Raw genomic sequence first — 16742 nt, forward strand, 5'->3', positions numbered from 1 at the left:
AGGGACCCATTTTGAGAAGCACAAAATCTACCAAAGTGGAAAAAGGAAATAAGCTAAACAGACCTAAAGTAAGAGATTAGTCAGTTAAAAAAAAAAAAAAAAAAAAAAAAAACAACTGTAATCAAAGGAAAGCACAGGATATGCAGATGCCTTTTTCCTCCAAATACAAAAAAGACATAAGAAAAAATGAATTCCAATACATCTTCAACCTTTTCAACAAATGGAAGAAAAGGGAAAACAGCACCATGGCAATAAAATATGTTACACCTCCGTAGAAAAGAGTCTAACGATTATTCAATTACAATGTAACATAGCAATTCCACTTTTTAGACTGTGACAGAACAATTCCATTTCCAGGTATGCACAGAAAACACCATTTATTCAAACAATATCAAGAGATATTTGTAGATCTCACATAAATACAAAAGCTCCTAAGAACCTATTCCCAGTCTTGGAGGAAGACAGAAGCAGAGCAGGAGGACCTCAGGCTCCCATCAACACAGGAACACAACGAGATAATTATCAAATAATCCTAAATATCCCAGACACTGACCTGAAAACTCACAGAACAAACTCCACAACTAGAGGGAGAGAAGAGGCCACACTGAGTAAGGAGGAAAGTGCAGAGATGTGGTTTAGGGTAGACATGGAAAGAGGGTGCTACAGACGTCCTGGTCACAGAGAAGAATGAGAGAATGGAGCTGCAGAGGAAGACTCCCAAAACCACTGTCTGGGAAAATGAGGGTCTGAATTTTCTGAGTTCTTGCAACCAATGGGGCTCAAATATTAAAGGTCAGAGCAGCTGGCTGAGATGGGGCCCAGGGGTACTGCACTGCTCCTGGAGAAAGTACAGGCAAACAACTTGCAGGTAGATGGCATGGAAACAATGATTAGAAGGTCACCTGAGGCATGGGGAGGGGGGGGCGCGGGCATTATTCAGTCACTGAATGGATAAAGAAATTGTGGTTTGTATACACAATGGAATACTACGAGGCAATGACAAAGAAAGAAATATGGCCTTTTGTAGCAACATGGATGGAAGTGGAGAGTGTTATGCTGAGTGAAATAAGTCATACAGAGAAAGACAGATACCATATGTTTTCACTCTTATGTGGATCCTGAGAAACTTAACAAAAGACCACGGGGGAGGGGACGAAATAAAAAAGAGGTTAGAGAGGGAGGGAGCCAAAACATAAGAGACTCTTAAAAACTGCGAACAAACCGAGGGTTGATGGGGGATGGGAGGGAGGGGGTGGTGGGAGGGAGGGAAGGGTGGGTGATGGGTATTGAGTATGAGTCCTGGGTGTTGTATGGAAACCAATTTGACAACAAATTCATATTAAAAAAATACAAAAATAAAAGAGTTAATACCTATTCTTCTCAAACTATTCCAAAACAAAGAAAAGGAAGGATAACTTCCAAACTCATACTATGAGACCAGCTTTATCTTGATTCCAAATAAGAGGAAGACTACACTGAAAAAGAACTACAGGCCACACCCCTGATGGACATGGATGCAAAACTTAGCAATAAAATACTAGCAAATATAATCCAACAATTTATTAAAATAATCATTCACCAGATTATTCCTGGGTTTCAAGGTTGGCTCAATATTCCCAAATCTACATGACACTCCACATTAATAAAGAAAAGGATAAGAACCATATAATCATCTCAACAGATACAGAAAAGCATTTGCCAAAAAAAAAAAATCCACTCATGATAAAAATCCTTAATAAGACTATTTACAGGGAATATACTTCAACATAAAAAAGGACAATTGTGGGGGCGCCTGGGTGGCGCAGTCGGTTAAGCGTCCGACTTCAGCCAGGTCACGATCTCGCGGTCCGTGAGTTCGAGCCCCGCGTCAGGCTCTGGGCTGATGGCTCGGAGCCTGGAGCCTGTTTCCGATTCTGTGTCTCCCTCTCTCTCTGCCCCTCCCCCGTTCATGCTCTGTCTCTTTCTGTCCCAAAAATAAATAAACGTTGGAAAAAAAAAAAAAAGAAAAAAAAAGGACAATTGTGAAAAACACATAGCTAGCATCATCCTCAATGAAGAAAAACTGACAGGTTTCCCTTTACAAGACAGCGATGTCCACTCTCCACTAATGTTATTTAGCACGGTATTAAAAGTCATACCCTCAGTAATCAAAAGGAAAGAAAAAAAAGAAAGAAAGAAAGAGAGAAAGAGAGAAAGAGAGAAAGAGAGAAAGAGAGAGAGAGAGAGAGAGAGAGAGGGAGGGAGGGGGGGAGAGAGAGAGAGAGAAAGAGTGAGAAAGAAAGAAAGAAAGAAAGAAAGAAAGAAAGAGAGAGAGAGAGAGAGAGAGAGAGAGAGAGAGAGAGAGAGAGAGAGAGAGAGAGAGAGAGAGAAAGAAAGAAAGAAAGAAAGAAAGAAAGAAAGAAAGAAAGAAAGAAAGAAAGAAAGAAAGAAAGAAAGAAAGAAAGAAAGAAAGAAAGAAAGAAAGAAAGAAAGAAGGAGAGGGAGAGAGAAATAAAAGGCATCCAAATCAGCAAGGAAAAAGACAAACTTTCTCTATTTGCAGGTGACATGATAACTCTACAAAACCCAAAACATTCCACCAAAAACTGCTAAAACTGATACATGAATTCCGTAAAGTCACAAGATACAAATCAATGTACATAAATCTATTGCATTTCTATACACCAATAATGAAACAACATAAACAGAAATTAAGGAGGAAGCACTCCCATTTGCAATTGCAGTAAGATACCTAGGAATATACCTAACCAAAGAGGTGAAAGACCTGTGCTCTGAAAACTATAAAACACTGATGAAAGAAATCGAAGATAATACCAAAAAATGGGAAAAAATCCCATGCTCATGGATTGGAAGAACACATATTGTTAAAATGTCTATACTACCCAGAGAAATCTACACATTTAAAGTATTCCCTATGAAAGTACCACTAGCACTTTTCACAGTGCTGAAACAAACAATCCTAAAAAGAATGGAACCACAAAAGACCCTGAAGAGCCAAAGCCACTTTGAAAAAGAAAAGGAAAGCTAAAGACATCACAATTCCAGACATCAAGTTATACTGCAAAGCTGTAGAGATTAAAAAGTATGGAACTGGAACAAAAATAGCCACAAAGATTGTGGAGTAGAACAGAAACCCCAGAAGTGAATGCATAATTATATGGTCAATGGACTGTCCACAAAGAAGGCAAGAATCATGAATTAGTCTCTTCAACAGATGGTATTGGGAAAACTGGATATCAACATAAGAAGGATTGAAACTGGACCACTTTCTCACACCAGGTACATAAATAAATTCAAAATGGATGAAAGACCTAAACGTGAGACATGAAGCCATTAGGATCCTAGAAGATGGCACAGGCAGTAACCTCTTTGACATTAGCCTTAGCAAATTTTTTTCTAGAATGTCTTCTGAGGTAAGGTAAGAAAAGCAGAAATAAACTATTGGGAGCACCTAAAAATAAAAAGCTTCTGCACGGTGAAGGAAACAATCAATAAAACTTGAGAGCAACCTACTGGAATAGAGAAACTATCTAAAAACGACAGAACTGTTAAAGGGTAGTATATAAAGACGTTAAAACTGAAGAGCAAAACATGGATAATCCAACTACAAATGGCAGAAAATATAAACAGACATTCTTCCAAAGACAGTAGAGGGCCAAAAGCTCAACATCAGTCATCATGAGAGAAATACAAATCAAAGCTACAATGAGCTATCACCTCACACCTGTCAGAAGGGATAAAATCAACAACACAAGAAACCCTAGGTATTTCTGATGATATGGAGAAAGAGGAAGAACTGTCTTGCACTGTTAGTGGGAATGCAAAGTGGTGAAGCCACTCTAGGAAACAGTATGCAGATTCTCAAAAAGGTAAAAATAGACTATATAACCCAGCAACTGCACTACTGGGTACCTACGCAAACAATACAAAAACACTATTTCAAAATGATGCATGCACCCCAATGTTTACACCATTTATTATTACTATTATTATGATGATGATTATGATTATTATTTATAACAGCCAAAATATGGAAACTGTCCATATGTTCACCAACTTCAAGTAAAAAAGTAGTTGTATACGTAGGGAAGCATGGGTGGCTCAGTCGGTTACACATCGGACTTTGTCTCAGGTCATGATTTCGCAATTTGTGAGTTCAAGCCCTGCATCAGGCTCTGTGCTGACAGCTCAGAGGCTGGAGCCCGCTTCAGATTCTGTCTCCCTCTCTCTCCGCCCCTCCCCAACTTGTGTTCTCTCTCTCAAAAATAAACATTAAAAAATTAAAATAATTTAATTTAATTTAATTTTTAAAAAAATTTAAATTTTAAATTTAAAAAGAATTTAAAAAATTAAAAGAATGTAGTGATCTACATACAAAATGGAATATAAGCCATAAAAAAGAATAAAATCTTGCCATTTGTAATGACATGTTTGGAGCTAGAAGCAAAATAAGTTAGTCAGAGAAAGGGAAATACCACATGATTTCAACCATATGTAGAACTTAACAAACTAAACAAATGAGCAAAGGCAGAAATGAAAGAGAAACAGACTGGAAATAGATTTCTAACTCTAGAGAATAGAAAAGAGGTGGTAAGGGAGGTAGGTATGGCTTAAATAGGTGATGGGCATTAGAAAGGTACTTGTGATGAGCACATGTATCGTACAGAAGGACTGAATCTCTATACTGTACACCTGACACTAATATTATAGTGTATGCGAACTACCTGGAAGTTATATAAAACTTTAAATTAAGAACAATTCCCAATACCTGTCCCCCCCCCCCCTGCCCCATAGTAAAGGTGGGAATCAAAAGGTGGAAACAATCCAAGTGTGCATCCAGTTACAAACTGATGAACAAAATGTAGTACAGATATACAGTGGAATGTTATTTTGACACTAAAAATGATAAAAGACTCCTATAACATTGATGAAAGATCATCCTATGTAAAGGAATGCAGAAACAAAAACCCACATATCACACGATTTAATTGCTAGGAAATAACCAAAACAGAAAAATCAGTATTCACAGAAAGTTGATTAGTAATTGCCAAAGCCTCCAGGGAGAAGGTAAGTAATGTGACTGCTCAATGTGTACTAGGATTCTGTAAAAAGTCATGAACATATTCCAGAGCTAAATAGGGAGGATGCTTGTGGAAACCAGCAACGCTTACGCAGCTGCTCCTTTCATTTCCCCTGTTAGCCTCTGGCATCTATTAAGCTACTTTCTGTCTGTCTCTACGTCTATTGTTTGTATCTATGAATTAACTAAATTTCACCCAATTTCCTATCTCTAAATGGTTAAAATAATAAATTTCATGTTAGTCGACCACTTACAAAGTATTAGTTAATTACTCACTGAAAGACATTGAACTTACGAGGACACTCGGCTGGTGACGACTCTCTCCCCGCTGTTTCTCTGAGACAATTTATGCTTACAGACTTTTTCAATAACAAATTCTTGTTTTGAAACAGAAGAGTAGAAATTTAAGGTGGTAAAAGAAATGTGAGGCACCAAAAGAAAATGTTACAGCAATAAATAATGTCCCCACTCTTCCCCTTCAAAAAGCAAGTATTATTTGGGGGAGAAAGACTTTACATATACAGAGAAATAAGAGTTTCAAGAAGGCTTAGAACATAGATTCTTCATCAATTTCAAGCTAAACATGTCTTAAAGATAGAAAGTTCTAAATTAAAAACAATACATCATTAAAGGGGGAAAAATTAGCCACATATAATCTAAATTACTTAATGCAGCATCTTCTTTAAATAAATACCTTGATATACTCAATCCAATGCTGGAGAAGAACTTGAAATCCACATTCTATCCTACTATATACTTGGTAGACTAAAGACAAATCCTCAATTCTGTTTTCATCAAGAAGAAAGTTTAAGCCTGAATATTAGAAACATGAAAGCAAAATTAGCAATACAAATACCCACCTCAGATATACGTTAAATGATACATTAATTTGAGATTGTTACATTCAAGACATTTACTATGGATTAAAAATGCTACAGTCCTAAACTTTGCAAGTAAGTGTAGTATCAGTAAGTGTTTATTAAGAAATAATTAGATGGATGGCAGAAAAAAGAGTGTAATTTATTCCTCTGGACTATTTGTTTTTCCACTGTCACAATGCTGTCTTGTAACACACTGTGTATTTCGTATTATTGCCGCAAAACATACATCACATAAATTTATAGTAAGTAAGTCTGTAATATAGATATTACTGTGCATGAATTAGAAAATTACACATTGTAAACAGAACTTTAATTAGAAACATTAAATATGATAAGTGCCAGATACTGATTTTTACATAAGAACAGGAAGGTATACAATATACCGAAATATACGGACACATATAATCATTCGATAAATAAATAAACAAGCATAAAAGCCCCAGAATGCCAAAGACATATGGCAGTATATTTGCTTCTAAAAAGCCACGTGTTCAGCATCAGAATACATCAATATCAACATGTTGCTTTTCTCTATTCAACATTACCTGAAGAACCCTCACCGTCCAAAGAAACTTTCTGCCAACTCTATCCTAGAAATATATATACCATACAGAACATATAAAATAAAGAAACTAAGGTTAATAAAATATCATAATTTACTAGTATCTGCCAATTTATAAATTAATAACTTTTCAGCATTCCTCAACTTCGGTGATCTAAAATCTATGCTATTGCAGTTCACCTCTCACTTCCCAGTAACTGTGGTGATAAATTCCTACATTTTAATCAATCCATACTACCAGTTTACCATTTATTATTATGGTTTACGTGAAGTATAAATCGTTTTCTGTTCAAATTTAAATTCGTTATAAAAACAGAAGATGAAAAAAGCTATGAACAGATGACATACTCGGTTGTAGATTTTTTTACTGGCATTTCTAAGCATTAAAACTGTAACGGTGAACTGAAAACTGTCAATCATTAAAAAGTTGTTCTAAACTGCACAGGGGCAATGACTGCACATTGTCATTAATATACTAAAAACCAATCAAATATGTTTGTTAAAACAGATAGATTTTATGGCATGTAAATTATATAACAATGTTTTAAAGAGATTAGGACTTTGGGTAGTGAAGTATTTCTTAAATCCAAAGATAGGACTTGAACAGAAAAATATCTTAGTTTTCTACATTCGGGGCCTCATTATGTACAAACCTCTATTTTCAATTTACATTATAAAATATTATTGTTGAGATGAACACTGAACCATCCTACACACCTAGAAAACTGATTGGAGGATTAACACAACACTCTGCACAACCTGAACCACAGAATTCAGCAGGAATTCACCCCAAAAGAAAGAGCACGAAGAAACGACAGCCAGGGATTTAACCAACACAGATACAAGCAAGATGTCTGAACCAGAATTTAGAATCACGATAATAAGAATACTGGCTGGGGTCCAAAACAGACTACAATCCCTTTGTGCAGAGAAAAAAGAAGTAAAAAATAGCCAGAGTTAAATTAAAAATGCTATAACCGAGCTGTGATCACGGATGGATGCAGGGGCAGCAAGCATGGATGAGGCAGAAAAGAGAATCAGCGATATAGACGACAAATTTACAGAGAATAAGAAAGCAGAGAAAAAGAGGGAGATTAAGGCAAAAAAGCACGATTTAAGAATTAGAGAAATCACTGATGCATTAAAAAGTAACGACATCAGATTCATAGGGGTCCCAGAGGAGGAAGAGAGAGAAACAGGGGTAGGAGGGTTAAGTGAGCAAATCACAGCAGAAAACTTTGCTAACCTGGGGAAAGACACAGACATCAAAATCCAGGAAGCACAGAGGACCCCCATGAGAGTCAATAAAAACTGACCCTCGGGGCGCCTGGGTGGCGCAGTCGGTTAAGCGTCCGACTTCAGCCAGGTCACGATCTCGCGGTCCGTGAGTTCGAGCCCCGCGTCAGGCTCTGGGCTGATGGCTCGGAGCCTGGAGCCTGCTTCCGATTCTGTGTCTCCCTCTCTCTCTGCCCCTCCCCTGCTCATGCTCTGTCTCTCTCTGTCCCAAAAATAAACAAAAAACGTTGAAAAAAATTTTTTTTTTAAAAACTGACCCTCAACAACGCATATCATAGTCAAATTCACAAAACAGTCAGGCAAGGACAGACTCATCAAAGCAGCAAGGGAAAAAGGTCCCTAAACTATAAGGGAAGACAGAACAGCTTTGCAGCAGACCTATCCACAGAAACTTGGCAGGCCAGAAAGGAGTGGCAGGATATTTTAATGTGCTGAATCAGAAAAATAGACAGCCAAGAATTCTTTATCCAGCAAGATGGTCATTCTAAATAGAAGGAAAGATAAAGATTCCCAGACAAACAAAAATTAAAGGAGCTTGTGTCCACTAAACAAGCCCTGCAAAAAAATTTAAGGGGGACTCTCCGAGTGGAGAAAAGATGAAAAAAAATGTATGTATACACACACACACACACACACACACACACACACACACACATATACATATACACACACATATACATATATGTATACATATATACAAATATATATACACACACACGCACACATACATATGCACCCACCTACCTACCTACCTACATACATACATACATACATACATACATACATACATACATACCGAAAGCAAGAAAGAAAGGACCAGAGAAGATCACCAGAAACTCCAATTCTACAAGCATTACAATGGCAATAAATTTGTATCTTTCAGTACTCACTCTAAATGTCAATGTACTCAATGCTCCAATCAAAAGACATACGGTAACAGAATGGGTAAGAAAACAATTACCATCTATATGCTGTTTACAGGAGACCCACTTGAGACCTAAAGACACCTTCAGACTGAAAACAAGGGGATGGGGAACCATCTATCACGCTAATGGTCAACAAAAGAAAGCCAGAGTAGCCACACTTCTATCAGGCAATCTAGACTTTAAAATAAATAATGTATCGAGAGATGCAGAAAAGGCATTATGTCATAACCAGGGGGCTACCCACCAAGAAGACCTAACAATTGTAAACATTTATGCGCCAAATGAGGCAGCACCCAAAGATTTACTTCAATTAATCACAGACATAAAGAAACTCATTGATAGTAATACCGTTATAGTAGGAGACTTCAACACCCCAATCACAGCAATGGACAGATCGTCTAACCAAAATATCAAGAAGGACACAACGGCTTTGAATGACACACTGGACCAGATGGACTTCACAGATATATTCAGAGCATTTCATCCTATAGCAATAGAATATACATTCTTCACAGATGCACATGGAACGTTCTCCAGAAGTGACCATATACTGGGACACAAATCAGCCCTAAGTAAGTACAAAAGTATAGAGATCACACCGTGCATATTTTCAGACCACTACACTATGGAACTCAAAATCAACCACAAGAAAAAAAAATTGGAAAGGTAACAAATACTTGGAGACTGAAGAACATCCTACTAAAGAATGAATGGGCTAACCCAGCAGTTAAGAGGGAAATTAAAAAGCATATCAAAGTCAATGAAAATGATAATACCACATCCCAAAACCTCTGAGATGCAACAAAGGAGGTCATAACAGGAAAGTATACAGCAATCCAGGCCTCCCTAAAGAAGGAAGAAAGATCGCAGAGACACAACCTAACCTTACGCCTTATGGAGCTGGAAAAAGAACAGCAAATAAAACCTAAAACCAGCAGAAGACAGGAAATAATACAGATTAGAGCAGAAACTAATTGTATCGAAAACAACCAAACAAACAGTAGAACAGATCAATGAAACCAGAAGCTCCTTCTTTGAAAGAATTAACACAACTGATAAACCACAAGCCAGTCTGATCAAAAAGAAAAAGGAAAGGACCCAAGTAAATAAAATCAAGAATGAAAAAGGAGAGATCACAACCAACACAGCAGAAATAAAAACCATGACAAGCGAATATTATGAGCAATTATATGCCAATAAAATGGGCAATCTGGAAGACGTGGGCAAATTCCTAGAAACATATACACTACCAAAACTGAAACAGGAAGAAATAGAAAATTTCAACACACCCATTACCAGTAAGGAAATCGAATCAGTAATAAAAACTCTGTCGAAACCAAGAGTCCAGGGCCAGATGGCTTTCCGGGGGAATTCAACCAAACATTTAACGAAGAGTGAACACCTATTCTCTTGAAGCTGTTCCAAAACATAGAAATGGAAGGAAAACTTCCAAACTCTTCCTATGGAGTCAGCATTACCTTGATTCCAAAACCAGAGACCCCACTAAAAAGGAGAACTATAGACCAATTTCCCTGATGAACATGGACGCAAAATTCCTCACCAAGATGTTAGCCAACAATACATTAAAAATACATTAAATACATTAAAAGAATACATTAAAAAGTATGAACATGGATGCAAAAATCCTCAACAAGATAGTAGGCGACTGGATTCAACAATACATTAAAAAAAAGTATTCACCACAACCAAGTGGGATTTATACCTGGGATGCAGAGCTGGTTCAATATCCACAAAACAAATAATGCGAATCATCACATCAATAAAAGAAAGGACAAGACCCATACGATCCTCTCAACAGACTCAGAGAAAACATCTGACAAAATACAGCATCGTTTCTTGATAAAAACCCTCAAGAAAGTAGGGATAGAAGGAGCATACCTCGAGATCATAAAAGTCATAAATGAATGACCCAGCACTAATATCATCCTCAATGGGGAAAAACTGAGAGCTTTCCCCCTAAGGTCAGGAACAAGACAGGGATGTCCTCTCTCGCCACTGTTACTCAACATAGTATTGGCAGTCTTAGCCTCTGCCATCAGACAACACAAAGAAATAAAAGGCTTCCAAATCAGCCAGGAGGAGGTCAAACATTCACTCTTCACAGATGACATGATACTCTACATGGAACACCCAAAAGATTCCACCAAAAACTACAAAAATTAATTCATGAATTCAACAAAGTTGCAGGATATAAAATCAACACACAGAAATCAACTGCATTCCTATACACCAACAGTGAAGCGACAGAAATAGAAATCAAGGAATTGGTCCCATCTTCAGTTGCACCAAAAACCCATAAAATACCTAGAAATACATCTAACCAAAGAGGTAGAAAATCTATACACTGAAAACAATAGAAAGCGTATGAGGCAAATTGCAGAAGACACAAAAAAATGGAAAAAGATTCCATGCTCCATAGGAAGAACAAATGTTGTTAAAATGTCAACACTACCTAAAGCAATCTACATGTTCAATGCAATCTCTATCAAAATAACACCAGCATTCTTCACAGAGCTAGAACAAACAATCCTAAAATTTGTATGGAACCAGAAAATACCCTGAATGGCCAAAGCAATCTTGGAAAAGAAAACCAAAGCAGGAGGCCTCACAATCCCAGACTTCAGGCTATACTACAAAGCTCTAATCATCAAGACAGTATGGCACTGGCACAAGAACAGACACTCAGATCAACAGAACAGAAGACAGAACCCAGACATGGACCCACAGACGTATGACCAACTCCAGGATATTAGTTCCAGTCTTTTGAACTCATTATTTAGGGCAGCTTTGTCCTGTGGCTGTGTGGAGTGTGAAATGAAAGGCTGCTCTAGTAATGGCAAGTACTTTAGGTATGGTATCTATCAAACTTAATTCTCACAGAAACATTGCTAAACTTTCAACTTTGCAGTTTGCAGACTGCTGGTGGACAGGTTATGGTGGAGAACTGATTTACTGTTGGTGCAAGTAGGTACATTTCTTCAAACTTTGAGGCTAACAGCATGGAAGTGTGCCCAGAACGTGAAGATTTCCTGCACAAACACACTGATGAAAGAAATCTATCAATAGAGTTCACAGCCAAATGCAGGGTCTCATTCTGTGCTTTGTACTATTCTCCTATTTAAACCAGTCCACAAGCACAGCCGTCAAACTGTTTATGAGGTCTTACAGATTTCTTCATGTAACACACTTGAGGCCTGCATTTAAAAAAATGTTAACATTGAATTCATTTTTGAGATACAGAGAGACAGAGCACAGGTGCAGGAGGGGCAGAGAGAGAGGGAGACACAGAATCCGAAGCGGGCTCCAGGCTCTGCTCTGTCAGGACAGAGACCTAAGCGGGTCTCGAACTAATGAACTGCAAGATTATGACCTGAGCCCAAATTGGACACTTAACGCTCCACTGACAGAGCCACCCAGGTGCCCCTTTAGGTTTACATTTAATCTCCATTTCCCTAAGGTATGTGTCAATATCCTCATGATAATCTAGGACTTCTTGAACATTCATTGGGTTTCCATCTTCTAGTACAATTGATATGTCCGTAACGTGTGGTGACTCAAAACTACTATCCATTGGATAATCAAGAGATACCAGTGGTTTTCTTGGTCAAGGTAAAGTAAAAGCTAAATTGAAAGCCAGCACATTTTCATGATTTTTTTTTTTTTTTTTTAGATTCATCTGGCCTTTTTCAGTCTATTCTTGTGTTTTATCCACCTGGTAAATGGAGGATGCTTACTGTTTGCTTCCCAGGGAGGTACAGCAGCATGTTCATCATGCATAGGAAGATCCTTAAGAGGTGCAATCTGCTGTGTCTCGGGCCTTTGCTGTGACACCGCAAAGCATGGTTCCTGGCCTTCAGTACAGCCACGCCTTCCCAAGTTTATTGAGCAGGCACCACCTTCTCTTGGTTGATGTTCCTCTGGTCCTCTTGGGTTGTCATGTGCTACAGTTATCAGCAGCCCCTCTGGTTCTAGGCCTGGGCATGGAGCTGCCCAACATCACTGCTTCTGGGATCTTGGTGGGATAAGTCTGTGGTGCAAAGCAGTGTGTACTCTTTCCCGGGCCAAGAAACACTCCACCCACATCCAGCTGCCCCATCTCTAGGCAGCTTGCCCGCTAAGGATAACGCAGTACCAAGGAGGTTGCAAAAGGCATATGCAAGCACTTCCCACAGTGCGCAGGGATAAAGATGCTTCCAAGATGCAGCAAGCAGCCCACTGGAGTGGCAGCTGGCTGTTCCTGCAGTTCAGGTAGTTAATACACCAAATAACTCAATAAGGCATTTTCAGAGCCACTTGCCATATTTTCTGCACTGTAACTACATTTATATTGAAAATAGTTAACAATTTAAAATGCAAGCATCAAAATATTTAGAGTGCATTGTTTAGCTCATACACGATTCCTATTCCTAAAAGGTTCCGCAGGTGGATGGTCCTGATGGCTCCAAATATTGTGAGTGAAATTACTGCCACTGAAATGTATGCTTAAAAATAGTGAAAACGGTGAAGTTTAAGTTATGTGTGTTTACCAAAACAGGACATTTACAATCTGAAGTAACAGTACTTCACTGTTGGCTTATAAATGTATACTTCCTATACCTCTCAGACATAATTTTAGATTAATAAAACAAGGCTGCATCTTGTAGACTTTCTGGTTTGGAAAACAATTTTCTTCAGAATGTTGAAAGATTGTGCTCATTTCAGCAGCACATATCCTAGAATCTTGAAAGACTTTTATCTTTTAATTTTTGCCATTATTATGACCTCCGTGTAGATGAACTCATGGGATGGGTTTTGTTTTCTTTTGTTTTGTTTTGTTTTGTTTTGTTTTGTTTTGTTTTGTTTTGTTTTCTCTGGATCCAACCATTTCTCTGAACCTTCACTTTGCAGTAAATTGTACCCTAAATATCTTCAGTCAGTATTTAGTGAATACTGAAGGTAGGGGGAGATATGGGACTTCATTTTAGCTAGAAAAAGTTACTAAAAATGCATGTATTTAATATAAATGTGGGGATCTACGTAAGACTGCACATAATTACAAATGCTTCAACTGAAACCCTGAGATACAATGGACCTATAACATTTCTAAGGAGAAATTTACTTTTAAGTAAGGAAATCCTATAAATAAGCCAAGATTTGTAAGAATATTTGTATTAAGATGATCCAGAAATCACTTCTAGTTCATAACTTCTCGGGGATACCATATGTTCTAATGGGTGATTTGTCTTCTGAAATGTCTGCCTAACATCCATGTTAGAATCAGTCTTCGTTCCCTGAGCATCAGCTTAATTATTGCGAGGACTGCAAGCCCAGAAGAGATGTAGGTATGAAAGGATACAGAGAACGTACACAATGGTTAACCCATAAATAGGCATCCATGAAGTTTACTACTATCTGGAATCCTAATAAACAAGAATTTTTCTTTCCACTAATAAGCAACAGTTCACAAATTTTCTCCAATCCAATATATGTCCATCTGTCCATTCAGCAGTGAAAAAACTATAACATTTCCTCATTCTTACTGAGAATCCTCTCCTTAATTCAGGTGCTTCACAAACTATGTGGAAAGCCTTGTAGATATGCACATTTTTCTGTTACCACAGAAACAATAATCTATTTAGTAGGTCAAACAAACAAACAAACAAACAAACAAAAACCACTGGTTTTCAAGGACAAACACCTGTTATACCTGTAGAAACCCATCCCAAAGACGTTTCCTAGAAGAGTGAAAATGTCCGTAAGTCATATGTGGGGCTTACAGTATTACTCTATTCTAAGACCAAGATTAGAAACACAATTATTTTAATTTTATCTAATTCCATTCTATTATTGTGCAGTAAAGGGTATCTCTTGCTTAAAGAAAAGTCTGGCCTTTACACAGCTTCTGGAAGGTAATCAGTAAACTCTCTGAATACCACGCAGCAAAAAATTTTATTTACTGGGGGGGGGGGTCAAAGGGCCATGCTACACAGTTCATGGTAAAATGTGACTCATAGTGGGGGGTTTGGGCCAGGAAATACCAGCCTGATCTCTGAAGGGACTGGACACTAAGATCAGTCATGCTGAAAGTCATCCGTGTGATGTGAGTTTCCCTACTTGGCAACACTATATGCATGCTGTCAATCACAATTTCTGGGAGAGTTAAGCTCTGTCCGTACAACCCTAGTGGGAGAAGACAACTGAAAGTTCATGCCTGGACTTTGTTCTATGATCCTCTTCTCTTTGATGATTTCAATTTACATTTTTCATCGTTATCTTTTCTGAATTCTTGGGAGTACTTTTTAGCAAATTGCTGAACTTGAGGGCGATCCTGGACACCTCACCCAGCTGCATTCATATTCCAAATAATAATAATAATAATAATAATAATAATAATAATAATAATAATAATAATAATAATGATAATAATAATACGATAGAAAAATTTTAAATTATGAGTTCTTCTGACTCTATTTCATTTTAATTTCAAAGATCTGAAATACCTTTCTGATGATATGAATTTCCTTCTAATAGAAAAATTCACCGTATTGGTGCTCTCCCCACTCTATATTTCTGTTGTCAAATAAATAGTTAGGGGTGCCTGGTTGGGTCAGTGAGCTGAACATCCAACTCTGGATTTCAGTGGCTCAGGTCACGATCCCAGGGTCATGAGACTGAGCTTGTATCAGGTTCAACAATAAGTGTAGAGCCTTCTTAGGATTCTCTCTCTCTCCCTTTGGCCCTCTCGTCAGGGTCACTCTCTCTTCAAGTGAAATGAAATGAGATTAAATGACATGGAAGGAAATGAGATGGAAAGACATGAAATAAGATAAATTAAAATCTAGTTAAGTTTTATGTATTTAAAGTTAGTTTATTTACAAGGCACTTCAAGTGATAAGGAAAAATAATAACCAAATGTATACTGTGGACAGGAATAAAACTTAAAATTATACAATACTCTGGATTAACATATGAAAAAGTCCTTTCCCAACGATAAAATTACCTTAATTAATAAGACATTCTCCCTTCTTCAACCATAAAATCAAGGCTCCGTCTCTCTAAAAAGTTACTACGATATTCTCCTACATGCTCTTTATGCTCAAAAAGATTTTAATCATATCTAGAATACAATCCAAGTTTTCAAAAGGCCAATGTGATCAACTACACTTACTCTCTCCAGTTTAAACTAACATTCACTATTCCCTAAAGCCTTGTTCAGTATACTTCAGCAACACCAGGATTCCCTGTTTATGATCACGCCTAAATCTTTTCCTTGTGGGAGGTCACTGGACACAGACTCTCCTTTCAATAATGTACTTCTTTTCAACGTCAGGTTTTAGTTTACATGCACTCATTTAATAAGGTTTTCTAAAAAAGTATGTCCTGTATGGAATCCATTTATTTTGCACCACGAAGCAAAAGCTCATCACAAATTTCTTGAACAAATGTTGCCCTTACGTGAAGAAAAGGGAAAATACCAGAAGCAAAACATGTGCTCGAGAGCCCTAACCTACAATCTAAAATTTTAAAACACCAGAAACAAAGGTAACAATACAGACTATTTTTAAAACATCAGCCAAAAATAAAGCTTTAGCACATTACTATCTCAAGGTATATGTGTAACTCTCATTTAGTATTCTTATAAAAAAATCCCTGAATATACTACATGACACAAACTGCTTTGGCAAATGAGAGAATGAGAAAAAAAATTGTATCTGGTTTTATCAATCATTTTAAAGGAAGACTTGACTTACACACAGAACGCATTAATAATTAAAATTATTTAAAAATGTAAAAAAATAAAATTATTTTCTTTCATAATGCCTTCTCAAAACATACATATTCTCATTTACCTTTCTGAAGAACTGCTGATAAGTGTTCACCTAGAAGCTGCTTTTCTAGCATAGTGATCAGTTGTTTCCTGTTTAAAAAAATGAGTTTAGAATCACTGCAAGATTCTCATAATGGAGAGTTAAAACGGTTTTCCAAAATCCTTCTGC

General features: G+C 37.4%; 1 protein-coding gene and 1 pseudogene across 5 annotated transcripts in view; both read right to left on the minus strand.

The window, feature by feature from the left end:
- LOC147570842 (cullin-4B-like) overlaps positions 1 to 16742 on the minus strand; it is a 139327-nt gene that overhangs the window by 107084 nt on the left and 15501 nt on the right. For all 5 annotated transcript variants that reach the window (XM_086696743.1, XM_086696742.1, XM_086696740.1 and 2 more), the window contains 2 exons: positions 16596 to 16663; positions 5775 to 5893 (listed from right to left, as the gene is read on the minus strand). In XM_086696743.1, coding sequence (XP_086552869.1) covers positions 5775 to 5893; positions 16596 to 16663 — 187 coding nt within the window. The remainder of the gene's footprint in view (positions 1 to 5774; positions 5894 to 16595; positions 16664 to 16742) is intronic.
- Positions 11449 to 12862, minus strand: LOC112851881 (cyclin-A2 pseudogene; annotated as a pseudogene).

Source organism: Puma concolor, unplaced genomic scaffold (assembly GCF_028749965.1).
Source record: "Puma concolor isolate L17-30 unplaced genomic scaffold, mPumCon1.1.hap2 unalloc_scaffold_8, whole genome shotgun sequence".
Classification (NCBI taxonomy): Eukaryota; Metazoa; Chordata; class Mammalia; order Carnivora; family Felidae; genus Puma; species Puma concolor.